The sequence below is a fragment of the Perca flavescens genome, chromosome 13 (genome assembly GCF_004354835.1).
Source record: "Perca flavescens isolate YP-PL-M2 chromosome 13, PFLA_1.0, whole genome shotgun sequence".
NCBI classification, from domain to species: Eukaryota; Metazoa; Chordata; class Actinopteri; order Perciformes; family Percidae; genus Perca; species Perca flavescens.
In genome coordinates this window covers 17,080,773-17,108,481 of record NC_041343.1, presented here as the reverse complement: position 1 = coordinate 17,108,481, position 27,709 = coordinate 17,080,773, and the positions used below count along the sequence as shown (strand labels likewise).

Here is a 27,709-nt window from a genome sequence, read left to right as displayed (position 1 = left end):
AGAGTTATTTTCACTCCACTTTTTTTCACAATCACAAGCAACAAAAGTAGGTACATTGTGTTGCCAGCATCTTCTGAGCAAAATAATGTTGTACAACGTAAACACCATTGTGCTTGGTTTTTTTAATTTGCTTTCAGATACAGTATTCTGTCTGGGAATGAGAAAATGACTTTTATGATGGAGCCAGATACAGGGGTGCTCAGTCTGTCTAACAAGAGGAGACAAGGCATGAAACTCTCGTATCAACTCAATGTGTCTGTGTCAGATGGAGTCTTCACCAACAATGCTCAGGTGAGACAACTTACAATTCCGTTCTATCAACCAATTTGCTCTTTTTTAACCTTTGCAGTGTTCATGCGCAGAAAGCTGAGGGCAACCCCTCGCTTCAAATCTATTGCAAACATTTAAAGCTGTCCAGTACGACTGCTGTTTTCTACCCCTGGCTGCTGAGCAGCTCTGCAGTTGGAGGTTAATGTGTGTTTCTGTCATATCAGATTTACTGTGAAGATGAGCTGCCAACTGGGAATTTTTTTTTCCACATCTCTCGCAGTGGTAATTACAAGTAGGCTTTGATATCCCATATCTCTGATAGTCTACATGAAATGTTGAAATGATAACATGTCACCCAATTCTTTTGATTTTTCATGTTCTTCTGACATGATGTAAACACTGCGTACCTCCACAGTAGTTTTTGCAGTTTGTGAGTGTTTGCAGCTCCGTCAATCACCATTTGATCACAAGCTTGATGCTCTTACTGCTGGTGTGCATGCCATGTTGATGTGATTGTGTTTGACAAATCAGCCAGTGATGATTAATGTCATGGCATTAGCAAGATGTCAGCAGACATGAGGATGAGGATGAGGATGATGAGGATGAGGATGAGGATGATGATGATGATGATGATGATGGTGATGGTGACCCTCAGGTGATTGTACGTGTCCTGGGAGCTAACCGGTACAGCCCAGTGTTCAGCCAGAGGTTCTACCTGGCTGAAGTCCAAGAAAATGCCCCTCCAGGGTCAAAGGTCATTCAAGTAAGTTTGCCTTAGTAATATGTCCATCATCATTTTAATAGGAAACATCCTTCATGGATGATGTTGTAGAACCTTGCAATGGCCAATCTGACATTATTTTCTGCATCTCTTTATGGACCTGAAGGTTCGTGCTACAGATGAGGACTCCGGGCTGTTTGGCCAGATCAGCTACTCCTTCATCAATGACCTGGGGAAAACTCAGTTCACCATTGATGCAGATGGATTCATATCCACTGCTCAGAAATTAGATAGAGAAAATCCTCTTAACAAGGACATGGTGCTGACCATTATGGCACTGGATGGTGGAGGTACTGTATTATTTCGACACTGACCAGACTGACAAAATCTTCAAATCAGACAATATAAGACAAAAAAGTCTTACCTCTACATCTCGCAGGCCAAGCATTTAGCTAACATTAATGCATGAGTGGTCACTGTTGTTGGTAAATGCACTGTAGGTGCCACCTGTAAGATCATAGATTTTGTATAATATGATCCCACACTGAGAATTAATGAATATTTAAGCATATTCACATTACAGATGCATTCAATTGTATCATTCAGAACAGATTTACAGTGAATGAAACAGTATAATAAGGCAAATTATGTCTGTATTAAAACTACATACATTTAATAACACCATATACAGACATTTATTTTTTATTTTTATTTTTTTCCCAGGCCGTGCATCGTTTTGCACAGTTCGAGTGGTTCTTTCTGATGAGAATGACAACGCCCCCCGGTTCAGAGCTGTGGAATACCGTATGAGCATTAAAGCAAATGTTGCCAAAGGTTCCCTAGTGACACAGATCCAAGCCACTGACTCTGATGCTGGGTCTAATGGGAGGGTCACCTACTCCCTTTACAGCGAGGCACGCCTTTCACTGGTTGATGTGCTGGAGGTCAGTATATTTGCTCTTTAATTTTATACTTTATACTGCTGTACTTTATAAAAAAACATATTTGCACTTTATAGCTGTACAGTATGCTTAGTTTTAATAGAGTTGCACACATCTGCTCAGTTCCCTCAAGAAACCTCAAACAAATGTATTTAATGAGCGTAAACCATGTTAAAACTCACAATTTAAGAGATGTTCTCAACTGACACCAGCCCCCCATTTCATTGGATTAACAGCCATCTGTAACTGTAATTATACATTTTTACTCATCAAATCAAAATTATGTTACATTAAGACTGATGCCACATTCAAGTTAGGCTGTTCTAAAGGGAGACACAATTGTAAACCACGAGCAAATAACAACTATGAATGTAAATGACACAAAAAGCTGTACTATAAAAGGCTAATATAATATGAATGAATGAAAAAAGTAGTAGCATAAACATATTAGATACCAAGATTAAGCTCAAATAACATTGTTTACTATGCTCTGATTTGTAGAAATAAAATTGACAAATACAATTCATCAAATAAAATCCTAAGAGCAAATAAAGAAAGCTCTAATACTGGAATTATTGTTTCAGGAGTTGATTTACATAGCATTGTGATTTTGCTGGTACCTAGGTTGAGCCAGACAGCGGTTGGATGATGACTAAAAGCACTGTCAACCACCTCCAGGGGACTGTGCTTTCCTTCTTTGTCAAAGCCACGGACGGCGGTTATCCGGCCAAACACTCGCTAGTGTCGGCCTTCATCCATGTTGTCCCACCAGATGCATTTGTTCCCTCCTTCAGTCAGCCTCAGTACTCCTTCACTATCCCAGAGGACACAGCAGTAGGAACAGCCCTGGGGTCTGTGTACATGGTCCCCGGACAGACGGGGTTCTTCACAACAGTCGGAGGAGAGACGCTAGACAGCAACCAGGGAGGGACATTCCTGGTGGAGAGGGAAACAGGTCTGATCCGTCTGATCAAGCCGCTAGACTATGAACACATCAGCATCTTCCGCTTTAAGGTTGCGGCTACAACAAGAAGAGACCTGATCGAATCTGTCTCCACTGTGGACCTGGAGGTTAAGGTTGGTGATACAGTTCAACATAGAGCCTGTTAGTCTTTTGTTTTCCATTTTTTTTTCATATTTATTTGAATTGAATTGAATCTGATTTGTTTCGGCCTCTGAGTGCAATAAAGTAACATGCAATGAAACTACCAAAGAGTGTACCAAAGTTCTCAAAAAAGCCAGAAAATAATGTGTGTCAAAACAGGTATTGCAGTTAGTCAAAAACTAAATGTATTTAATTTTTTTCAAAACACAAGAGCAAGTACAATCTCAAAGTAAAGTGTAAATGCTAACAATTTCAACGAATAGATGGACTTCTTTGTTGAAGATAATTCAAAATTTGAAGTACAGTTTGGAAATTATACAAACATAATGTAACAAAGAAAATTAATGCAATTTAAATTCAAAATTCATTCAAAAAATTCTGAGAATGATTAAATTTCTGTTGCATTATTTTTCAATATAAAATATAATTCAGACTTTGTTGGGCTAATGTGTCATTTTTCAGGTCCTAGATGTGAATGACAACAAGCCAGTGTTTGAGACTAACACCTATGTAGCCACAGTGATGGAGGGGATGCCAATAGGGACAAGAGTGATCCAAGTGCGTGCACTTGATCCAGACTTTGGCTCAAATGGACAGGTGTGTGAGCGCCAAGTTTGACACTAAGTATTTCGTTGTTTTTGTGTTTTGCTCTTCAGTTCTGAGTGTTGCAGATGCTTTAAAAAAACTACTGCATGGATCTTTTTTTTTAAATTGCAGGTAACCTACAGCCTTGGACCTCTGCTCAACTACAACTTGGACTTGACAAAAGACCCTCGCTCTTTCAGCAGCCCCATCACTACGGGTTCTGCCTTTGCTATTGACAGTAAAACAGGCTGGATCACCACAGTGGGTCAGATGGACCATGAGGCCTGCTCCAGCTACAGCTTTGAAGTAGTGGCCTCTGATCTGGGGGAGTTACAGTCTCTCTCCTCCACCACAGTGGTAACCATCACTGTGTCAGACGTTAACGACAACCCGCCGCGGTTTGAGAGGGAGCTGTACAGGGGTGCAGTAAAGGAGAGTGATCCCCTCGGTGAGGTGGTAGCTGCTCTAAAAACCAAAGATCAAGATGGCACAGATCAGAACCGTCTCGTCAACTTTTACATAACTGGTAAGGAAATTAAGGAGAATACAAACATTATGTAGTTCAACACATTCTGCTGCAGTAATTGTACCTCATTCAGTGAAATGAGTTTGTGTTGTACAGTATGACAATTATTCTTCGGCCTAATGGGATTGATATTATTAAAGGTCCAATTTAAAATGTATTTCAACTTTAATATTGCAAACAACTAACCTTTTATTTTTTTTGTATTTTCTTTGTATTTTAATATTACAAGGTATGCATTACACAGCATAACATTTCAAGCAAGGCAGAGAAACCCTGTATGTTTGCATTTTTATTTCTCAATATAGGTGAAAGAAAAATGCTGAGTTACAAAGTACAATTTATATTATTTATTTTAGAATAGAGCCAACCAGCCTACGAACTTCTGCTTGAATGATTCTTGCAAAGTGTGTAAAGTTAGTTTCCAATATAAGAAGTTGTCTTTTAAGACTCAAACATTACTTTATGTCACTCCTTTTTTATAATAATAAAACACATTTTAAGGACTCTCCAGTAAAAATCTCACCTTGACACTAAGCTTAATGTTTTCCATTCACATAACGTGTCTGATAATAACCAAGGATGATATAGTTTGGCCTCATGCTCTGGCATTTAAAAATACTGATTGGCCTAATGGAAGCGTCAAATTAGGCCATAGCTGCTACACCACCAGCCTGGTAATGATAGATGTTTATTGAATATGCCAAATGTGTGTGTGTGTGTGTGTGTGTGTGTGTGTGTGTGTGTGTGTGTGGAGCTGATGCATCTTGTGAATAAATGAGATTTCCAGTTTGTTCACAAGTCTGTTAGAATGCATTTTCACCTCTTTCTTTGCTGTGAGGTGTCAGCATTTTAATCCTTATTTGTATAATCTCCAGGTGGAAACCCGCGGGGCGTGTTCGGTCTGGCTCTTGTGCAGGGAGAGTGGAAGGTTTACGTGAGTGGTCTGCTGGACCGTGAGCAGCAGGACTGGTATCTGCTCAACATCACTGCCAGCGATGGCCTATATGTTGCTCGCACTACAGTGGAAGTTACTGTCATGGATGCCAACGACAACAGTCCCATCTGCAACCAGGTCAGGGATACAGACAAATGAGAGGAGATGGGGGAGGAGATGGGGGAAATAACAATATGCAAAGCAAACCAACAAACATAGAACAGACTGTGGATTGTAGGATGGTGAAGTATTATTTTGCTTTTTAGGGATTCATGGTAGACTAGCCACATTAGTGTTTTGTCTAAAAATAGAAATAAAACATCCCTTTTCAATACATCATGATAATACAGTCAATGTATAGTAAATATTAGTGAAATAAATTGACAAATGACATGAATCAGTGATAAAGAACAATCAACTTTAGCTCATTGTGGTAATTTCTACCTTGCAACTTTAAGACTCATCCAAAAAAGAGTGTTAATGTGCTGCCAATCACTGTTCTATTCTAAAATAGGAAAGTCACTGTAAAAAGGGAAGATAATTGGGCTGTGCAGTCTTCTGGAAATATCCCTTTTCATTTATGGTATTTTGCTATTTCACATAATTAGTTGAGAAATGTTCCTTTTCCCTCTAAAAGTTTACTTATTCTCTTTGAAATCATTCCTCCCTGTCTCCCTGTTCTTAGTCGTAGCAGTCAGTTGTAGAAGTGATACTAGCAGTAATGGCAGTAAAAGTACATGTACTACTACCACTTCTGCTACTAGCCACAGTGTTAGGCATGATTGATCATAGTCATAGTGGTAATCATAGTTGTAGTAGTAGTAGCTATACTGTAGTAGTTTCAATAGTTCTAGGACTAACCATGTCACTTTTGCTAATTTTAGGCATTGTTATCAGCAATTGCAGTGGTAATTGTTTGATAACCATTATTTGAATAGTTTTAGGGATGCAACTAAAAATGATTGATTATTTTCATCATCAATTAATCTGTTATTTTTTTTCTTGATTGATTATCATAATAGTTGCAGATTACTTTTCTGTCAATCGACTAATCAGTTAATCAACAAATTATTTCTTTCCAATTACTCTTAATATGATTAAGTCAATCACAGGATAGTCTCGCTTTGCCAGACCCTCCAAAGTGCGTTGAAGAAGAGTCTGGCTACTCCACACAGCATTCGGGGATGGGAGGAAAACGTGCTCTGGTTTAATGGTATTTCTTTAAACCAATAAGAATCGTCATGGGCGGTAGCCGAAGGAAACGGAAAATACATGCATCCAGCGGATCCCGGAAGTGGAACGCGAAGGATATAGACTAATCACAGGGTAACCTTTAATTACCGAGCAAAAGCAGCAGGGTGGGATATACTGCAGTGAGGTCACAAAGTTCATTTCTAGAGGCAGTCAATGGCAGGAGTGAAGGCAGGGTTAGAAAAGGGCACTTAACGTTGTTGTGCTTGTTCTAAATACCAGGGATAATGGATGCAGCGCCCAACAGTTTAATGTGTTTTTTGATGTGTTGGACAGATGTTGTTGTTGTTGTTTTTCAGACAGTGTAGTTTCACTTTGTGCTTGTATATATGTGTGTGTGTGTGTGTGTGTGTGTGTGTGTGTGTGTGTGTGTGTGTGTGTGTGTGTGTGTGTGTGTGTGTGTGTGTGTGTGTGTGTGTGTGTGTGTGTGTGTGTGTGTGTGTGTGTGTGTGTGTTATGCCAGGCGGTGTATAGTGCCTCTTTTCCTGAGGACATTCCAACTAACAAGGGCATTCTGACAGTGGGCGCAACAGATGCTGACTCAGGCTCCAGCGCTGAGATCCAATATTCACTGTTTGGCATCGGGGTTGAAGATTTCTACATGGATGCAAACACTGGTACATTCAATTTTTATTTTCATTTAGGTTTTTGTATGATCAAAATTATATATACATCACAGATTATACGTCCTTTCTACAGCTTTATACCCCTCTACATTTGTGTCCTAAGGAGAGCTGCGTACGGCCACAGTCATGGACCGAGAAATGACGCCCAGCTACAAACTCATTGCCCAGGCAACTGATGGAGGAGGGCTTTTCTGCCGCTCTGACATTTCTCTTAAAGTGTTGGATGTGAATGACAATGCCCCCTCTTTCTCCTCTAGCCATTACCTGGCTAATGTGTATGAGAATGCTGCCCCCAAGGCTTTGCTTACCCGGCTGCAAGCCAGTGATCCTGATGAAGGTAAGCTAATATGATGTTATAAGCTGGATGTGTAACATGTCAAGCGAGGATGATAATGAGCATAGAAAGTTTCCTAACTTAAACTAAATGCAAGTTCAAGCCAATATGTCACTGAGCATTCACACAGCTGACTTGTCCATAAGAAACATTCCTAATTATGAGAAACACATTATCACACAATGTACAAAATGAATAATAAAACAAAGAACAGAACACCAAGAACAGGAAGAAGAACATTTTGACATGGATAATAATTCTTGGTTGTGCATGAATTTGTCTTCTATTGTCTCCAGGTTTTAACCGTACGGTAGTCTATTCTCTGGTGGATTCAGTCAACGGATTATTTTCCATTGACCCGATATCTGGAATGGTAATTTTGGAGAAATCTCTGGACAGAGAGAGCCGTGACTCTTATCGTGTCCGAATCCAGGCCACTGACCAAGATGGACAACAGGGGGCGCTGTCCTCACAGGTTGGTGATCCATCTGACACATCCAATCTCAGTGTTTTTGCCATGTTATCCAGTATCCACTAAACCTAACTACAGGGAGTATTATTCCAAAAGATATTCACAACCCCCCTCAAAAATGGCATTTATTGTGAAAAAATTTCTTGCTGAAAAAGAAAATTGAAATTCACAACAGTCTCTAACATTTATATTTTAGCTGATATAAGCATGGCAATTAAGATGATTTACACCAATTTCTAAAAACACAAATAGATATGATTTTGTTGTGAAACCATTTACCACAATAATGCAATTAGAATTGATACCCTACATATTAAGTGGTGCATTAGCCAGCCATGGATTCATCCATCTAGTGATGTGCAATCTGTATTTCTGTCCATACACATGAATAAAAAAAAGCAAATAAATAAAAACTGTTTATTGAAGACATCAGATAAAGAACCTTCTAGATTTAATCAAGATACAGCGTCATAAAATTATGCATTAGGTAGGATGGGAAAGACGGGGAAGGTGACAGTTGCAGACACAGAGGCAGTGCAGAAAAGAGGAGGAAAAGAAGTGAAACAGTGTTCGCTCTCTCACACATAGGCTTTACTTCTCTTAGGTCCTTTGAGGGCAGCCCGAACAAGCCATAACTGAAAATAAATTCCAGGCAAAAGTGAGGTCAGATGTGTCCATTTTTGACTATATTGTAGCAGGTATCATTACCACTGCTAATACAAGTGGCAGTACTTAGCTGTAATAGCAGCAATAGCAGGGGTAGTATAGTAGTAAGAGTATAATAGTAGTAGGTAGTAGTCGTGATACCAGGAGCTGTAGTATGTAGTATGTAGTATAATAAGATTAAAAGTAGCAACACTGTGGCATCCCACTTGCAGTAAGTGGAACTAAAATTGAGTTTGTCTCTTCTATAATATGACTCGGTACCATATACTGCTGGTGTGTATGCCAGGAAAGACCAGTAGGACTAATATGGTGAAGGTCTGATAAAGAGATTGATGAAGGTAGTTGGAAAGCAGCTGGTCCCGGTATCCATCTGTGCACTTTTCCATCCACCCATTCTACCTATTTCTAGGCTGTTTCTATTGAATAGAGCAACACATTATAATACCATCATAGGTATTTCTAACTTTTTTAGTTTCTAACTAAGTAAAAAAAAAAAAAAAAGTTGGTGTGCCTGTTCTTGCACACACGTTATGATGAAATATGATCTGACAGGTTAGCGTGAATTATATGATGTGTCTCTGATTTACAGGAACCACAACACAGACATCATTTTAAAGACACGGGCCAAAAACAAACAACAGAAATTACACAAAACCAAAACAAAACTATACCATATATTAACAGGGCGAGCAACATATTTGAATAATTAGAAGTAAAAAAAGAAGAAGAAAAAAGTAGGGTTAGGGTTATTAAATTACATTAAAGCATTATTATACTGAAACATTGAAAACTACCTCTTAGGGTATTTACTAGAAACTAAACTAATGATATCATTTTTACCGACCTTCAGCCACCATGAACTTCTCAAATCTTTGAAGATGTTTTTAGTTTTAGTTTTGTTCTTTCTGTTTGTTGAAGAAACATTCTAAATGTATTGATATTCAGAGGAATACACTCCATAATAAGCTAATAATGAGGTTAACAGTTTGTTTCTGTAACATCCTAGCTTTGTTTTGTTTTTTAAATATCTTTATTGAACTTCCAAGGGGCACATACAACATAAAGTAAGACAGCCACGGAGTAAAGAGTAAAGCCCTCCTTTTAGCCCACCCGCAACCCCTTAAAAACAACTGAGACAACAACAAAAAACTAAACAAAAACAACAAAAACACATGAGGCATACTCAACATAATCGGTCAAATGGGTTACTGAAGCCATTGTGTGTTATCTGGAAATTTACTTTGAGATCTCGGACCATGCTAGACCATAGAAACCACTCCGAAGAGTCCGTGCACCATCCTCCCCAATATAGTCCAAGAAGGGGTGCCAGATTTCGAAAAAGCGAAAAGGCATGTCTCTGAGTCAGAAGCTAATAGCGTCTAATGGGAGAAGTTCGAACACGCTCCGAGTACATTGTGAAATCGTGAGAACAGAGTCCGAGATCCACAGAAGAAGAATGCATCTCCTTGCATTAAAGAGAAGCACCTGCAGCAGCTTTAGTTAGGAGGAGCCGAGACCCAGTGCTTAAGGATCTAACCCCAGAATACAGCTGGCGGGAGTTAGAGCTAGTTTTGTTTTTAATATAACATAAATTTCCTTATATATTTTGACCCAGAAGTCATTAATAAAGGGGCATTCAAATATACAGTGGAAATATGTACCTTCAAAAATCTTACATTTATTACAAAATTTCGAGAGCAATGAGTATTGCGGTATTGCGTTTCACCGGTGTGATTTGGAGCCTGTGTATGACCATAAATGGCATCTCCCTGACTTTTTTGGTAAATAAGTAACCTGCAGGGCCTGACCAAACCCCATCCCACACAAAAGAACATTTTTTAACTTTGCTCCAAAAAACAAACAAATCAGTAGAGCAAAAACAGCATTTATCTAACATTTATATAGCGGCCAAGAAATTCTCTTTGGGGCTTTGGTGGACACAGACTTCAGTTGAATTTTGCCTCAGTCCCTTATCATGTAGAGCCTTTACTATATTTGCTCCAATTTATGTCCATGTCTGTGGTGCTGAAACTGAACTCTGAGGCCCGGGAGCAATGCAGAGAAATGAGTTGATGTCTCCCTCAGGTTGATTTGACCATTTTGGTGCTGGATGTGAATGACAATGCTCCAGTCTTCCAGAGGAGGGACTACGCTGTTACTATCCCTGAGGATGTAGCCGTGGGAACCGAGGTGCTGCGAGTGTTGGCGTCGAGCATTGACATTGGACCGAATGCAGAAATCACCTACAACATCCGGTCGGGCAACGAGTTAAGAAAGTTCACCATAGACAGATACCTGGGTGAGCAGAGGTCCTTGAATGTCCTGGTTACTTTCAGAATGTTTCAGAACTAAAACTCAGCAGAAAAATGTCTTATATGGAATCCTATATGCTGTACTATGTGTATGTTTTAGGCTCTATTTCTGTGGCTGATGATTTGGACTTTGAGGTGTGTAAGGACTACTATCTCACCGTTGAGGCCTGGGACAGCGGGAACCCTCCTCTCAGCACAGCTACCATGGTAACCATTGAACTCATGGATGTCAACGACAACGCTCCAGCCTTTAGTCAGGATATCTACAATGTTCTGGTCAGCGAGGATGCGTCTGTTGGGCAGACAATTACAAGGGTAACATTTAATTTGTTCTCCACTTTATATTGGTCTTTCTAAACATTTATGTTTTTTTTTCATTAACTTAGCTTAGCTTCACTCCATGTGTGTATGTGTGGGGTTTTCTAGGTGTTGGCAGAAGACTTGGACAGCCAGGTGAATGGGCGAATCACCTACTCCATCCTGAAAGGCGACCGTAGCAACCACTTCTGGATTGACCCTGTAACAGGACTGCTCAAAGTCAATAAGCGGCTCGACAGAGAACTAGTGAGGATGCATCTTTAAGTACAATATCTCATAAACAATCAATTGTAATTTTCTGGTTTATGAGCACAGGAAATACCAAGTCCATTCAAGGTCAACACCAAATGAAGTCTCATATTATGCAAGCACAACAGTGCTGTCATATTGCCTGATACATACAGATGCTATGGCACTCTCATCCCCTCCTGCACCATCTAGGTATCCCGGTACTCTCTGTCAGTACAGGCGTTCGACAGTGGCTCTCCTGCCATGTCCTCCACTGTTACCCTTAACATCGACATATCCGACGTTAACGACAACCCTCCCGTCTTCACTCCTCCCAACTCCACCGCCGTCATACAGGTAACAGTCTGTGTGTGTTTGCTTATATTAATGTGTTTTTGTGCTTGGGTCACCTCATCTCCTGTCTCTCTCTCCATACTTCCAGCTAAACCAAGCGGCTGGCACCACCCTGCTAAAGCTGTCAATCAGCGATAAAGACTCCGCGAGAAATGGCCCTCCCTTTGAGTTTCGCATAGTGTCAGGAAATGAGGGGAATTTCTTTTCCCTGGATCAGACTGGAACTCTAAAGTCCAACCGTGTGTTTGGCCCTGAAGCCCCCAGAGAGTTCACACTTGAAATCCAGGTTAGCAACGGGTGTTTTTATTTAAACACTATTTATGCAGGAAAAGTTGACTAATAAATACACTGTGTTAGCATGGTGTGGTGGTGGGGGTGGGGGTAGGAGTGGCTGTGCTTTAATATTGACAATAGGTTTTTGTTTCAGTTCCAGATACATGGCTACCCATATTTATTGTTTTGAGTGTAAACACAATCTTACCATATGACCTTCTTATAACCATCTTCCCCAGTAAGACATTGTACCCAAATGCAACTAGCAATAATTAGTTTAAAGCAGTCCATAATATTTCAGCAGAACTTTACCTCTGTGTCTTTTCATCTGAGTTATTTAATATCTTACTGTAACTTTGTTTTGGTCTCTTAGGCAAGTGACTCCGGTAAGCCAAGTCTGACCTCGTCCTCCTGGATATTTATGAGAGTCATCGGGAACAGTCAGTATAAGCCCGCCGTCTCCCCCCTGGAAATCTTCATTGTCATGGTAACAGATACCTTCCAGGGCGGTCTGATTGGTCAGATCTATGCAACCGACCGTGACCCCAACGACGTGCTGTCATTTACCCAGAAGCCTCAGCCCAAGAGCATGTTTATTATAAACAGACAGGATGGCAGCATTGTGGCTCTGCCAGGCCTGGAACCTGGCAGGTACACACCACACAAACACACAACTCACTCTCTAGGCTAAAACCTGGTTCATATGTAAAAAAAACTTATTTTTGTCAAAACAAAACACATGTCCTTGTTCTCTCTCAGATACCAGGTGAATGCCACAGTGAGTGACGGACGTTTCGCTGTGATAGCCGATGTGTCAATCCAGGTCGAACAGGTGACAGATGTGCTGCTGAGTAGTGCCCTGACCTTACGTTTTACCTCCATGTCCCCGGAGGACTTGCTTGGTCGCTACCTAAGCCAAATCAAACTAATGTTGCGGGGACTAGCCGGTTGGAAATGGTCACCAGGACAACAGGATCCCCTCCACATCATCAGTGTACAGCGAGTGATGGGGACATCTGACGTGGACTTGCTTCTGGCCATAGAGATGCCAGAGACATCTGGAAGTGGGCGGATGGGTGGGATCTACTCCAAGCAGGAGTTGTCTGCAAAGCTGGAGGAAGCAGCAGTGCGGGGCAAGATTCGAGGTGTCTTGGCTGGGGCAGTGGTGGTGAGCAGCGCTTGTTCTGGGGAGCTGGATTGTGGGAACAGGGTGTGTGAAAAGACACTGGAGATGGAGGGGGACTCGCCTGTCACTTACAGCACAGAGAGGGTCAGCTTGGTATCACCAAGGTTCAGCCCAACAGAGACCTGCACCTGCCCTGGTGAGCACTGCACTCTTGAAATCTAACTAAGCCCAGCTCACTTTGTTAGTGTCCTCTGTAACTGTCACAGCTGCTTGTCAAAGTCCATTACTGGTATTGGTCAGATGCTATGCATACAAAGATACAGTATATTTCTTCTCCTATGTCTACTTAATGTGTATTTGTGTTATTCTGATGTGTGTAAATGTTTTCTTTTGAGCTGCTGTAGCACATGAATTTCCCCAGTGTTAGATTAATAAAGTCTATCTTATCTTATCTTAACTTACATATGTTAAAGTATTTTTTTAATATTCTAACATCCTGAATGTATATTTTTCCAATATTTCTGTATTTGCCAATTTTCAAACAGGAGGGACATGCCCCACTCCTTTGGAGCTTTGTGAAGGTCAGTCCTGTCCAGCAGACATGCAGTGTGTACGTTCTGGTCCTACAGCACCGTCTGTGTGTCAGTGTCAGCCTGAGAGACTAGACGAGTGTGCAGGTATGATTTGATCCTTCCTTATGCTTGACGTTTGGACCTGTGTATCTGATCCATGTAGACAAGTAGATTGCCACGTTGCAAGGATTTGATTATGCTAAATTGAAGCCTTTCCCCTCTAATTTTAGTCCTGTATCTCTATGTTTTGTGTATGTGTAGGCCAAACCTCTCTGAGTTTCTCTGGAAACAGCTATATTAAGTACAGAGTGACAGAGAGTGGCCAGAGTGGAGAAATGAGGCTCAGCTTGAGGATCCGAACGCTTCAGAGAAGAGGAGTCATTATGTTCACGCGTGTTAATCCCTGCACCATGCTCAAGGTAAAGACATTAACATGCTAATGCTACATTGTTTCTCAATGCCATATGTGCCCAGCAAAGGGTGTGCTGTATTTATGTTACCTTTCCTGCCATAGATTGAAGGGGGTCGACTCTGGTTCCAGTTGGACTGTGACAACACCCTTGGCATTATGGGTATCTCTGGCAGACCAATAAACGATGGCCTTTGGCATGCCGTTGCCTTGGAGCTGACTTGGAACTACACCCTCCTGTCATTGGATGATAGCTATGTGGAGCGCCGGCGAGCAGCCCGAGCCCCTGTTCGCCTTTGGCCTCTGGCCCCAGATTCGTCCTTTTTCTTTGGGGCCCAAGTGAGGCCACCGAGTGGGCAGGGTGAGAGGCCAAGCCCGGGGCCAGGGAGAAGCCAGGGATGGCCAGGGCTCGAGGACCGTGAAGCCTGGGCCCCGCCAAGAGCCCAGGATGGCTTCCAGGGATGTCTCGGCTCACTAATGCTGAACGGTAACGAGCTGCCACTACAGAATAAGAGGAGCCGTTATGCTGAGATAGCAGGGCTGAGCGAGGTGAAGTTGGGCTGCGTGCTTTATCCAGATCCATGCATCAGTCAGCCCTGCCTCAACGGAGCCATCTGCAGCAGCCTGCCCTCTGGAGGTCTGTGTAGTTGACAATGTGAATGTGTGTGGGTGTTAGTTGTCTTGTTGTATAAATAAATGACATTAATAACTGTTGCCATATGAAACAGATTCACGTACTTTGTATGGCTTGAGTGCCAATTTCAGCATTTTAATTTTTGCTAAATTTTAATTTGATGGTTTGTTTGTGAAGTAGTGACCATCAACTTGTAATATAAATGTTTTTTTTTTTTAAGCTAAATATTCAGTCAGTTACTTACAAAAATGACATGGTATTAACAAAATCTGATATTATGGTTAATATATATGATTATACACATTATTATTTGACACATTTTGAATTTCTCTCCAACAGGCTTCTTGTGCAGTTGCAGTGCTGGCTTCACTGGGGGGCGCTGTGAAATTGAATTGACATCCTGCATGCCAAACCCATGCCAGAACGGTGGGGACTGTAAGCCTGTAGGCAGTGCATTCCTCTGTGGCTGTCCTAGAGGACTCAGGGGACTTATGTAAGATAGCTAGCCTGCAATCACACTCACACACTTTTAAGCCTTAATTACTGATTGTGAAAACAGTGTTGATGTGTTGTGTGCCCTGTTTACACAGTATGTCCTCAATGACAGTAAGGTTAGTAATAATTTAGTCACATTAACATCTACATCTCTTCTCTCATATACATTCAAACATGAAATAATATTTGAGGGACTCACACACACGCATTAGCCCACATTAGCAACCCTTTACCCACTGTGTTGTTTTAGTTGTTATTGTGTGAGATAAATTAGTGTTTCTGATTTAATTCAGTATAATTTTAGTAGAAAAGCCTATAATCATTCTCTAACTGCCTTCGTAATTACAGCTCAGTCATTGCCTTTGAAATAACCTTTCTGTTCATATGGTTGTTCAACGGAGCCACCACCAGAGAGCAGTTTCCCCTCAATGGAGAAAATGGTTCTGCTTTTTATGATTTTGACAAAGATGTAAAAATGCTTTTGATTAAGTTAAATTAAATTTAGCTGAATAATAAGGAAGATAACAATTAAGATGTTTTCTTCAGGCAGCAGATTGTTATCAGATTAACACTGATTCAATTCAATTCAATTTTATTTTATTTATAGTGTCAAATCACAACACTTTACAGATAGAGTAGGTCTAGACCACACTCTATAATTTAGAAAGACCCAACAATTCCCCCCCCAAGAGCAAGCATTTGGTGCGACGGTGGCGATTGAAACCATAGCTGAAGCAAATACTGTATTCGGCCACAAGCAAACAGCTGTTGAGTGTAACGGGCTATGAAATAGTTTTTTTCTGCAGATTACTGAATGATAGTAGCCCACTGAAATATTTGCATCAACAATTAACTATAAAATAAAGTATAATAAATTGTTAGGGTTTACTATACAGTAATAATGAGTGGATATCACTGGCCAATATATCCAGGCCTTGTTAAGTAAACGTAATGACTATTATCATTTAAAGCAAAACTTCAGTAGTCATACAAGGAAGCTTCCTGCAAAACTCAGAAATGTGTTTTATTCTTATATGAGACCAACTCTGTATGTGTTTTGAAAATCTCATCAAGAAAAGGTAATTGAAAAGAAAAATTCATATTTTTCTATTTTTGTCACATCAGTAAGAAAGTGTGGAGTAAAATTACGTCTAATTTTCATTTGTAATTTACGTCTTTATCTATCTAAGAGCTTGAATGATAATAGGGAATCTGTGAACATAATCCCTTGAGATGATCTCCAAAGTACTTTCTTTCTCTCTTTTTAATTCACTGTCACACTATCATCTTTAATTCTTCTCTTTCACTTTAATACAAAATATCTTCACAACTACCTATTTATATGCCTGTGTCTCTGCAGATGTGATGAGGATATCAATGAGTGTGACCAGGATGAGTGCGGAGAGAAAGGAGAGTGTGTCAACACGTTTGGGTCGTTCTACTGTAACTGTTCAGAAGGGTACGAGGGTCAGTTTTGTGATGATCAGACACCTGGTGATCCAGGGGACGACACACAGGTATAATATGAGCAACACTGAATTTATGTAGGAGTAAATCTTATAGAATATACTTTAGTATAATTGCGCATTTAGCTTGCTTCTTATTGGCATATTCAGTGAAGCAGTTGAGAATGTTAGTGTGCAGCAGACTTTGTTTGTTCACCAGCTTGGTATGTTTGTCTCCGCAGTAGATGCCTGGAAGTGTGGTAATGGGGATTTCACAGTTTCCATTTGAAGTTGTCACGCTCTCATGCAGAAAATACCTTATATTGAGACTGTAAGCCCAATAATGTTACACATTGGGAGAAGGTGCTCATTATTCCCTAAAAGACTGTAATTAACAGAGAAGTAACCACAGTCGACAAAACCTATTAGGCTGCTTTCACAACGATTGATTCGTTGGCTTTGTTTGTTGTTTTTTAAGGACATTTAAAGATATCTACTGCTGGCAATAAAGCATTTGTTCCTGAAGCTTACGAATCACATATCCTATTAAAACACAAATCTGTGGAATTAATCATTTCCTCCAAAATACAAGACCAGAAATGTGACGCATGTAATCCTTTGCAGTAGTGAGTTAAATTAAATTTGATCCAACATCACATGATACAAAATCTTAATTTTACACCAACAAAATGTCATTAAGGATTTTGGTTATTAAACATTTCTAAGACTGGTAATCTTTTCAGCACGTGATGTGTTAACATCAATCTCCTTCCTAAGAAGGAAGGTCAACTGCACTGTATCTGTGCACTCTACCATCAAACATGCATATTAACTACAGTTATCATATAGCTGTCACGATCATTTAAAAAATCAGCACTAACTTTACAGACTGAAGGGAAAAAGCCAGATTTTTACCTTGACACATTTTCTTTTTAGAAAGGTTTTAATCATGCCAGCAGGTTTTCTCAGCAAGTTGGAAATATTTGATTGTTCTTTATCTACATGGAAGTGAATTCTAAACATGAAAATCCCCTAAATTACAGTTGCTTTGATTCCAACAGACAGTGATACATTACAGTTCCATCCATGTTTTTATTTCTCTTTGCTACCCAGGCGGAGCCCCTGTCTTACGTTGGCCCAGGAGAGATTATTGGCATTGGGGTCCTTGCCTTTGTCATCATTATCCTCCTCATACTTTTCATCGCCTTCAGGAAGAAAATCAAATTTAGGAAAGACTCAGACCCGGGCCCAGGGACTCAGGCTGTGATGGGTGTGTCGGCTATTTCCACAGAAACCAGCTACATGCTGCACAAGACTGGCATGGGGGCAGAAGGGATTGAGTTTAAAGCTGTGCGTGTGTCCGGATCACCAGGGACCACGAGCCCCTATGATGAAGTGGGAGGCAGCACTGGGGGCCCTACCCAGGTCATGGTGCGTCCGACTACCCACTCCCTTCTACCAGGAGGACTCAGCAACCAGGGCATGAGGAGTGTAGATGGTGACAAGACCACTTCCAGTGAGGGCAGTCAGGTATGTAAAAGCGTGCATAGGCGTTTATTAGTAATTAGGGATCCAAGCCTGTGGGCTGTAGGAACCGCGGTAGCAAAGCCACACTGTTCACACAGCAGGGCTGTGGAACCCTATTGTTTTTCTAAGGATTATTTTCCATCATCATTATTTTCCATTTTTCTTCTCCACCTAAAACTCCCGCTACAGCCTGTACATGGTGTGGGAGGGGAGAGGGGGTACTATTTTCAGGACTGGTCCAAAACTCCGCAAGGACCTCAGGCGCAAAAATTGACCCACTTCCACCACAAGGTGGCGCTATAGTGGAAAAAAAACATGTTTGGCCCTATAACTCCCACACTGTACACCAGACATTCAAAAACCATATATTCACGCGTTCCCTGGATCCAGCTGAATCGCCTGATCTATGCCACGCCCATTTCCGCCTTGACTTCTATGCATGAAAATCTCGATTTATCAAAAACCTACTTTTTCGATCTCTTCCTAGACCGTGTGACCGATGTGCACAAAACTTAGCACGTAGCATCTCCAGACCAACATGACAAAATATTATCAAAATAATTTTTATACGATAAAAATTGCACATATTATGTCTATATATATATATTATCAAAATCAAAATAATTTTTATACGATAAAAATTGCACATATTATATATATATATATATATATATATATATATATATATATATATATATATATATATATATATATATATATATATATATGTATATGTGTATATATGTGTATATATATATCTAACTATGAAAACACTAACTTTGCAATATCTTGGCCAAAATAAACGCCATCAACGCAAAACTTTAGATTCTTCTTTGTCATGACCCTCTGGAGGTGCCCCACACATTTTTTTTAAATTGGCCACTAGGGGGCGCTACAAGTACAAAAAGATTATATCTCATGAACGGCTCATCCAATTTTTACGAAATTTGGAGGGCCACTACTGAGGCTACCCCTACAGTGGGGTACTGATTGGGCAAAGTGGGCATGGCTTATGGGACCCACGTTTAGATTCACCACTTACACTAATGTGAACAACTTTAAATTTACAGGGTAGATGTACAATGGGTCGTGGATTTCACCTACCAAAAATTACACATGTGGACCACTAGGTGGTGCTATAATGGTTTATTGCCTTTAACTCTCACATTGCACATTAGAAATCTTTACATCACAGTGTTCCTTGAATTAGGCTGAATCTGATGATATAGGCCACGCCCATTTCTGCTGAAAACCAGCTGCCTGGAGAGAACAGGTGTCGGGATGATGACACCGTTGCAAATGCGATGATGATTGGCTGGGTGGGCGGATGCCCTGCTCACGCTGTCTCACTGCACGCTATGACTAGCACTAAACAATGGTGACGAGCCAGGGAAATTCAAAGGTAGCGTTCTTGAACTGGAAGTACCGGCACTACTTCTCGCTCATTGAAATTAAAGGCATGAATTTTTATGTAACATGCACGCTATGCCCAGGAAAAAAGACGTCTGCCTCAAGCAACTCGAATCTTATGAAGCACCTCAAATCAACACATGCTAACACGACGCTTGTTGCTGCTGCTAACCCAATCCCAAGCCCAAATGCAGCTAGTGTTGCTTGTTAAAACAAGCAACGCTCGATTTTTCAATATTTATTTTTTATACGTTTTTATTTCTATGTATATCATATGGCAGGCTGCAATCTATTGCATTCAAATAAATACAAAATGTTCTAAAATACTGTATATAGTGTTTTCATTCTTCAATCAGTTAATATAAACATCTTTGACGTTAAAGATGTTATAGAACGTAATAGCGTTATAGAACATAAAAAATAACGTCACAGTTACTTTGCTGAGTAACTAATTACTTTTGCAATGTGGTAAATGAGTTACTAACTCAATTACTTTTTGGGAGAAGTAATTTGTAACTGTAACTAATTACTTTTTTAAAGTAAGATGACCAACACTGACTGTAGACCTTGCGGCTCACACCTCTCGATTGATATTTACTGTTGCCGTCAGGCTTTGGGTTCCGCTTTCACGCACTCCCGGGGTCATCGGGGGTGACTTGCATTGGGGGTGACTTGCTCCAGGAGGCTTGGACCCCGTCATAACTGCTTGCGGTTCTAGTTCTAATTATTTCTGTATCATAAAATGACCTGACTCCTAATTTCCACCGGCTGCGGAACGGCTCCGTGCTCTGCCGTCCGTCAATACCCACCAGGTCCGGATTTGTTGCGGAACGGCTGCGGCCATGACTGACAGCTGAAGTCACGAGGACCCACGAGATCTCACGAATTCACGCAGAATAGAACCACAAAACCAACAACAGTTTGTTTCCATCCAGAGGAGTAGAGGGGAAACAACTCTGTGCCACAGTCAGTGGAAATACACACAGCTCCTTGTTTTGATGATGTTGTGCTTCTTTAATTCAGTTGTATTCTTTTTATTGTTTGAGACTCATAATGTTACTGGTAGTACCTCTATTACCCTTATTATTATTCTAACAGCCATGGGACAAATAATCATGGTGTGCCTGAGAAAGGGTTCACTGAGTTGAACTATGCTTCCATGGCAGGAAGTAAGAGTGATGAAAGAGTTTTGATATAGACGGCAATACAGGACAATGACATTTAAGTAATAATGGAAAACAAATATAGTAAATTAGAAGGTACGGTTTGCTATAAATAGTAACCTTACAAGATTGGGGGAAAAATAGTTTTTGTTTTAAGTCACCATGACAATAATTTGAAAATGCTTAACCTTTGTGCCCCTTAGTGGTAGTATAAAAAAAGGCATCTGCTACAAGGACCCAACCTTGGCAGAAAACAATGCATAGACTGCACCATTTTTCACTGGTTCGGTCTCATTCTTCTACAAATAAAAACGTATGCATTACATTACATGTCATTTAGCTGATGCTTTTTATCCAAAAAGCGACATACAGTCGCTATATATGTCAGAGGTCGTACGCCGCTGGAGCAACTAGGGGTTAAGTGTCTTGCACAGGGACACATTGGCTGATGTATTGCAGTGGGAATTGAACCCAGGTTTGTGAAAATTTAAGGGAGAAGAATGATGTATGTAGGATTGACTTTTCAATAGATGTATTGACAATACAAAATGTTACTAGACTTATCCCTTTTTGTGCATTGCTGTTTTCTTCCGTCTCTACAGTTGAGCAGCTTCCTCTCAGAGATGTCTAATGTCCGTGGTGTGGCCAATAGGAGGGGCATCGCAGTGTGCAGCGTGGCACCCAATCTCCCTTCTGCATCGGCTTGCCGTTCAGAGCACAGTCCAGCCCACAAAGTGTCCTGGGAGGGAGAGGAAACGAGGGAGGAAGGGCTGGAGAGAGTGAGAAATGAGAGAGAGGAGGAATGGGGCCAGAGAGCTTTTGAGTTCGAGAGAACACAGAGAGATAACAGTTTACAGGGTAAGATTGCAAACCTTGTGCATGCACATGCACACACACAGTTTCTGACCTCTGATCAAAAAGGCGCCAAGTACACAGGGCATGAATTCATTATGTTACACCCATACTGAGAGAGATTATTTCACAGTGATCTATGCCCTTTTGATCACACATATCAAAGACCATGGCCCAGAGTAAGTAAGAGTGGTGAAAAGTAATATTTTTATTTATGATAATATGACTTACTTTTCTGTTTTACTGCTGAAATTGGCAATAGTGTCCTCTTGTATCAGGTTACCTCTCTTAGATCCACTGTGCACTTCTGTTTGAATGGTCAGGGTAATCAGCCAGAACTGATGTCCTATGTTCATGTCCTACTTTTTCTCAAAAAGGTTAATCAAAGTAGTTGGAACACTGCCACTCAAAGAAAGTCAACTTGTTTCAAGTGTACCTTTGTCAACTAAGAGGACAACAACTGAGGGTGAGCAGTGACAAGTAGCTGTCAGATAATTTCAGTCTGATATTCAGCTGGCAACGCTGTCAACAGCAAGAGCACAGTTCATAGTTTGTTCCACCACATTGCATCTCTGCGCTGAGGTAGACGTCACACATTTCGATTCTCTGTCCAACCTGTTGTTTGAATAATATAGTCTGTGGTGGGAACTTCCTGCCTGTTAATTATTGATTCCTTCCTGGGGAAATGGAAATTGGTTATTGTATTGTTTTTCTCCCCTGTTGAGTGTATGTATATTAAAAGAAAAGCATGTGCCATTAGGGGTCACAGTTACATCACAGTCCGTTAATTGAAATGCTTATAGCGAACTAATATTTTCATTATTGGGTTGATAACTCCAGCGTTAACTGCCAGTTTAATTAATCAATTGGAAACAGTTTATTTATTTGCACCACCACAACCACAAACAAGTTTATATAAGGAAAACGTGTAAGTTTTAGCAGAGCTACATTGTTGGCGTTTCTGTTTTGTAGCTAGTTCATGTAAGGAAATCATATTGGTAGTTTTTCTGTCACTATCTGCTGATCATGAATAAAGATGCAGAAACTTTATTATGCATTAGTACAGTTCAAATTCAATCTCTGCATTTAACCCATCCTAAGCATTAGAAGCAGTGGACAGCCACATATTGTTCGGAGAGCAACTTGGGGTACAGTGTCTTGTTCAAGGACACTTTGACATGTGGCCAGAGGAGGCTGGGATCGAACCACTAATCTTGTAGTTGAGGGCCAACACTCTCTACCTCTGACCCACAGCCACTGCCATAAAATTTCATGAATAATGGAATAACTGACAAATAAAGATCCCATATTGCTCAGCTTTTGGTAATTGTGCTCTCAAAAAAGCATGTCTCAGAATAAGCATATTGATATTCATGTTTTGCAACACTTTTTTAGTTTTAATTAAAGGTTCATGATTGAATGACTTTGACAACTAAGGCCTCACAGACATATCATAACACCAGTTCCTCTTATAATGCAGATGGAGTAAACCCCCTTTATTTGAGATTTTCCAGTTCAAATGCTACAACTATTACTGTATCACTTACAGGACAAATTACAGAAAGCAATTTGTGAAGCTGTTTTGTTTGCTGAAAGAGTTCAGACTTGTTAAAGGTAAGGATTAGACCTATGTTTGGCTTTGTATTAGTGGCAATAAGTATTTCCAATTAAAACTAATGTAAACTGGTCTGAATGGAAAGATTTGAAAAAATAATCAAAAGGTGAAAGGAGCCTATTCATTGGTTAATATCACAATAAGAGTTTATTCAAATTAACTTAACAGTGCTGAAGTGAAGTTTTACCTTTTCAAAGCATCAGATGAATTACAGGGTGAATGCCAGAAAATGACTCCTGATGCCTTTTACAATTGGAAAAGTTCATGGGATTTAAAAAGTTTTAGGCCAGGATGAGTACATGGTTTGGCTGAGTGTTAGTGGTAGGATTAGAGCAATGGTCGGGTCTGTAACCATAAGCAAGGCTGCCAAGATTGGCACAATGCAGGGTAGTCAATGGCACAATATCAAATGATGAGGAAAAAAATGAATGGAAAAGAAAGAAAGAATTATAAAAAGTTCACTTTGAATATTTCTTTTACTGGCGTCTCTTTTACAATGGTGGCCTATGGGGAAAATCTTTTTCATTCAATATCGCGAGTGGCTAAGCGCTGTTCCTTGGGGGCTGTGCCCGATGCGTTACTATAATACATCCATAGGTATGTCCCATACAGGTGGTAAGGGGTGCCTTGTGCGTTGGTATCTCACATTGAGAGCCACTGACCAAGCGTCACTATTTGACGAGTTGGGAGTGAGAGCGGTTTGACTTAATTTGTTCTATGAGATTACAATTGGCAGTCTCAGTTGAGTAATGCTTTCTAAAACCAAATTGCATTGGTTGAAGTGAGACATGTCCTGTATTCAAAAGGTGGTTCTGTATTCTGAAGAGTGTCCCCTCAGCTGCATACCGAATTAGACCAGTGGTTGTGGCGCTGCCTTTCTTATTTAGTTTGATTGATGGTACTACCTTACTGCTCACATTCCCACAGGAGGATTTTACTTCTTCCATGTGAATTGGACCATGACCACCTAGCTTGGGCTAAGAAAGCTAAAGTTGATATCCAGACATCCTGGCCCTCATGGACAGAGTTTCGGTCATAAGATGGGCCAAGAACTGACTGCTTGCTTGCTTGCAGACTGTCCAGACATTTTACGAAGATGTGACAGACAAGGGGGACAAAGAAAGGCTGTGTTATGAGAAGCAAGCCACGAATCACAAACTTCATATAGTTTTTTTCAATTGCTTAAGCACAATTTTGAAAACAGGGACCATCTTTTTCAAAACACTACACACAATTAGCACAACCACACACCCAATTAGCACACCACCTCAGCACACCTTTGCAAAATGAAACACTTGCAAAAACTATACACTAATTTAAAAAAAACATATTTTGTTACCATATGAAACACACACGTTTCATTTGACTTAATTATGTTTGAACCAGTTACACACTGCTGTTGCTAACCTAAAACACTTTTAGCAATTCTACTTTTCAGTGATTAGAGTACTGTAAATGAACTACACAGAGAAAGTGCAAATTTACACTAAGTTCACCAAACACTACACAAGACCAATGTTGCAGACTGAGGAAAATATAATTTATTTCTCTCCATATACCCAAATCAGTCAACATGTCAACATGGAGAATCAACAACAGTTTTCATGCTACTACAGTAGTGTGCATAACACTAAAATACTAGACATTATCTCTTCGCCTAGCTGGATCTGGCCAGAGAATTTCATCAACATCACAGGCAAACATCCTCATTGGCAAGACAACCGTCTTGAATGTTGAATCCATCCTTGCACAGCTGCGGCGTCGACTTGGTTACAGGCGTCCTCCATGGCCTGAATGAGGGGTACCTGAGCCTGGGGCCGAAGATCGTAAACCCTCGCGTGAATATGGGCCCCCCTTCCTCCTTGTCGTTCTTGACCCTCAATCCTAAAATGTCACAGGGAGGGGTATCAAAAGTGCTGATATGGTGCATACAATGAGCAGCTGATTACTGTAACTGTAGACAGATTTTCTTTTACCTGTTTCCTTGTCGAAATGTCCTCATGACCGATGCTACTGTATATCTACTAAGATTTGGCTAAACTCTTAGTCCAGCCTCCCACTAGTGTTGCGCAACTTTCATTTGATAAATTTGGTCCTCTTCTTCTTTGAGCATATTCTCCAGCTTCAGGTCTTCCTCTCCCTCTCCCTCTTCCTCTACCTCCACCTCGGCCTCCACCTCTGTCTGGGCCTCTTCCTCTACCTCCTTCTCCTCCTCTGTGGATTCCCCCTCTCACTCTCAGTCTTCTTCTTCTGACTCCTTCCATTTTGGTTGAGGGCAGGTGAACTTACCTGCTGCATTTTATATGGTGCTTAAACCTGATTGGTGTGTCTACAATTAAGCAGTCATGTGTTTGCGTACCTGGTGGCTGTGTTTAACCAATTGGTTCATGGGTGTGTTCATTTGAAAGCCTTTGCTTTGAAATTGCAAGGAAATGACATCATGATAAATGTCTGTGTCAAATGCATACATAAGTGTGTTTTGTGTTTTGCAAATCACTCGGTGTGATGTTTTGCAAAAAGTGTGAAGATGACAATGTGCTTACAGTTGTGCAGATCTAGGCTAGTGTTTTGCTCCTTGAGTGTAAGGTTCTGCTAATTGTGGGAAAGTTTTAATTTTAGTGTGTAAACAATTAATTAAAAAACTGTAAAACAATACATGCTACCAAAGTACATCATAAATCAAAGAACAGAAAAAGTTGTTTACGAAAGAGCTGGAAACAACACCAGTTCTAGATCATGCATGTTCACCCGGGTGAATATCTGCACAGAATATGCAAACAGCTGTGGTTTTAAATTTTTTAGATGTGATGCCTGAGTTTTAGGACTGATAACAAAAGGATGGTTTGTTTCAGTACCTTTTTATTAGTTTACAGAAGAAAAACATGTTTTTCTGCAAGGCTTTTTTTTTTTTTTACATTTAACAAAATATGCCAAATGTCTCAATGCATCTTAATACAAGCAGCTGTACAATAACTCACATATAGTCTTTAATTACCAAAGTTATGATTAAGATGAGGAAATATTTGATGAAGACTAAGAATCCCAAGCATTCAATGCCAATCAAGGTCAGTACTTTAAGTGTATTGAGATTCAGCAGAGGAGGCAGTGAAACGTCTGCAAACTGTTTTCTCTTTTGTTCCACTGTCCAACATACAACCTATTTAAGTTACTTTTATTCCAAAAAAGATTTTTTTTTAAAGCCCATACCAGCGATTTACGGTCTTCTGTATTTCTTTCCCAATTTGAACACTATGTGAAACCAGGCGTTTTATTGCTGCTTAGAGCACCTGGTAGAACTTTGCACCTGTCTCTTGGCTTAACAGACAACATGCAGCAACATGCCTTTATCTGAAGCCATTGTGGCACCTGCTCTGCCCCTCTGGCATTGTTTTTGGAAATCTATGTCAGGAATCACGCTGACTTGTAAGCATCTATTTATTTGAAATGTTGCCTCTAAAGTCATGCAGGTTAAGGGTAACTGGAGACCCTGAGGCTGGCAGCTTTCTGCAAATGAAATTGAATCTGACTTGTTTGCACATTCAAAATGTAAGGTTTGTGAAAAATGTAACTGTAGCTTTGATTACTGCCATGTCAGTAGGCTCGCCAGACCAACTTTTTAAAGATTTTAAATGTGATTGTACTTTTCCAATGTCCCTGCTGTTTAGAGAAGTTTGTGTTTCACATCTGATATGCCGAAATACACTAGAACAAGTAACACTGTGGTCCTCAATGACATCTCCATCTGGTGCAGACGGCATTACAGATTTTTCCAACTGCTTACACACAAAATCTTTTCATGTCACACGATTTTTGAAACCTCTCACTCAACGTGCAAAACTACACAGCAAATCTCCAAAACCATAAGTTATTTCTCAGCCTTTCACTCAGTTTTCAATTGCATAAAACACTTCTTTCAAAACACTACACACAATTCTCTACCTAAGACACAAAAATCACAAAAAAGTGACTTTCTTTCCTTTTCTAAACACAACCAATCAAAATGCTTCACTTATTTACCAGGGCGCACACACACTCCTCACATTTGCAAACACATTATGTCATAACTTAACACTAACCAATCACTGCTTTAGTATAGGCCTATACATAGGTCAAAGGTCAGCTTACCTGTTTTGAACAATGGATGCCAACAATAGACAGAGAGCAAGGGGAGTAGGAGGGAGAGACAGGGGACAACAACAAGGAGGAGGAGGAGGAGGAGGGAAGGAGAGAAAGAAGGAGAGCCATCTCTGATGAGATCAGGGCCACACTTATTCATCATGTGATCAACCACGGATTGACCATAAGAGAAGCCCATCTTGAGTAGCTTTACAGTGACGTCCATACTGCATGCAACTATCTAATGACTATTTCAGCATTACAAATCAATCAGACTTTGTTTTGCACAAAGTGCATACAATTCCCCCCCTCCTGCCCCGACACACAAGCACGCACAAAAACACACACACACACGCACACATTCTTTATTGTAAAAATGATACCTTTGGTTTACATATGTTTGTACTTTTGTTTTCTTGTTTCGTGCTA

The 27,709-nt window shown here is 40.4% G+C and overlaps 1 protein-coding gene across 1 annotated transcript in view; it reads left to right on the top strand.

Annotated features, from left to right (window-relative positions):
- Nucleotides 1-27,709, top strand: part of fat3b (FAT atypical cadherin 3b) — a 68,166-nt gene that overhangs the window by 31,758 nt on the left and 8,699 nt on the right. Inside the window, exons 23-48 of the mRNA XM_028594710.1 lie at nt 138-291; nt 926-1,033; nt 1,158-1,341; nt 1,715-1,935; nt 2,557-3,009; nt 3,500-3,634; nt 3,755-4,148; nt 5,024-5,220; nt 6,797-6,950; nt 7,063-7,296; nt 7,590-7,768; nt 10,517-10,730; nt 10,844-11,058; nt 11,170-11,307; nt 11,503-11,646; nt 11,732-11,929; nt 12,290-12,567; nt 12,676-13,238; nt 13,588-13,719; nt 13,876-14,033; nt 14,129-14,384; nt 14,430-14,660; nt 14,997-15,150; nt 16,513-16,669; nt 17,711-18,127; nt 21,300-21,555. Of these exons, the coding sequence (XP_028450511.1) occupies nt 138-291; nt 926-1,033; nt 1,158-1,341; nt 1,715-1,935; nt 2,557-3,009; nt 3,500-3,634; nt 3,755-4,148; nt 5,024-5,220; nt 6,797-6,950; nt 7,063-7,296; nt 7,590-7,768; nt 10,517-10,730; nt 10,844-11,058; nt 11,170-11,307; nt 11,503-11,646; nt 11,732-11,929; nt 12,290-12,567; nt 12,676-13,238; nt 13,588-13,719; nt 13,876-14,033; nt 14,129-14,384; nt 14,430-14,660; nt 14,997-15,150; nt 16,513-16,669; nt 17,711-18,127; nt 21,300-21,555 (5,924 nt within the window). The remainder of the gene's footprint in view (nt 1-137; nt 292-925; nt 1,034-1,157; nt 1,342-1,714; nt 1,936-2,556; nt 3,010-3,499; nt 3,635-3,754; nt 4,149-5,023; nt 5,221-6,796; nt 6,951-7,062; nt 7,297-7,589; nt 7,769-10,516; nt 10,731-10,843; nt 11,059-11,169; nt 11,308-11,502; nt 11,647-11,731; nt 11,930-12,289; nt 12,568-12,675; nt 13,239-13,587; nt 13,720-13,875; nt 14,034-14,128; nt 14,385-14,429; nt 14,661-14,996; nt 15,151-16,512; nt 16,670-17,710; nt 18,128-21,299; nt 21,556-27,709) is intronic.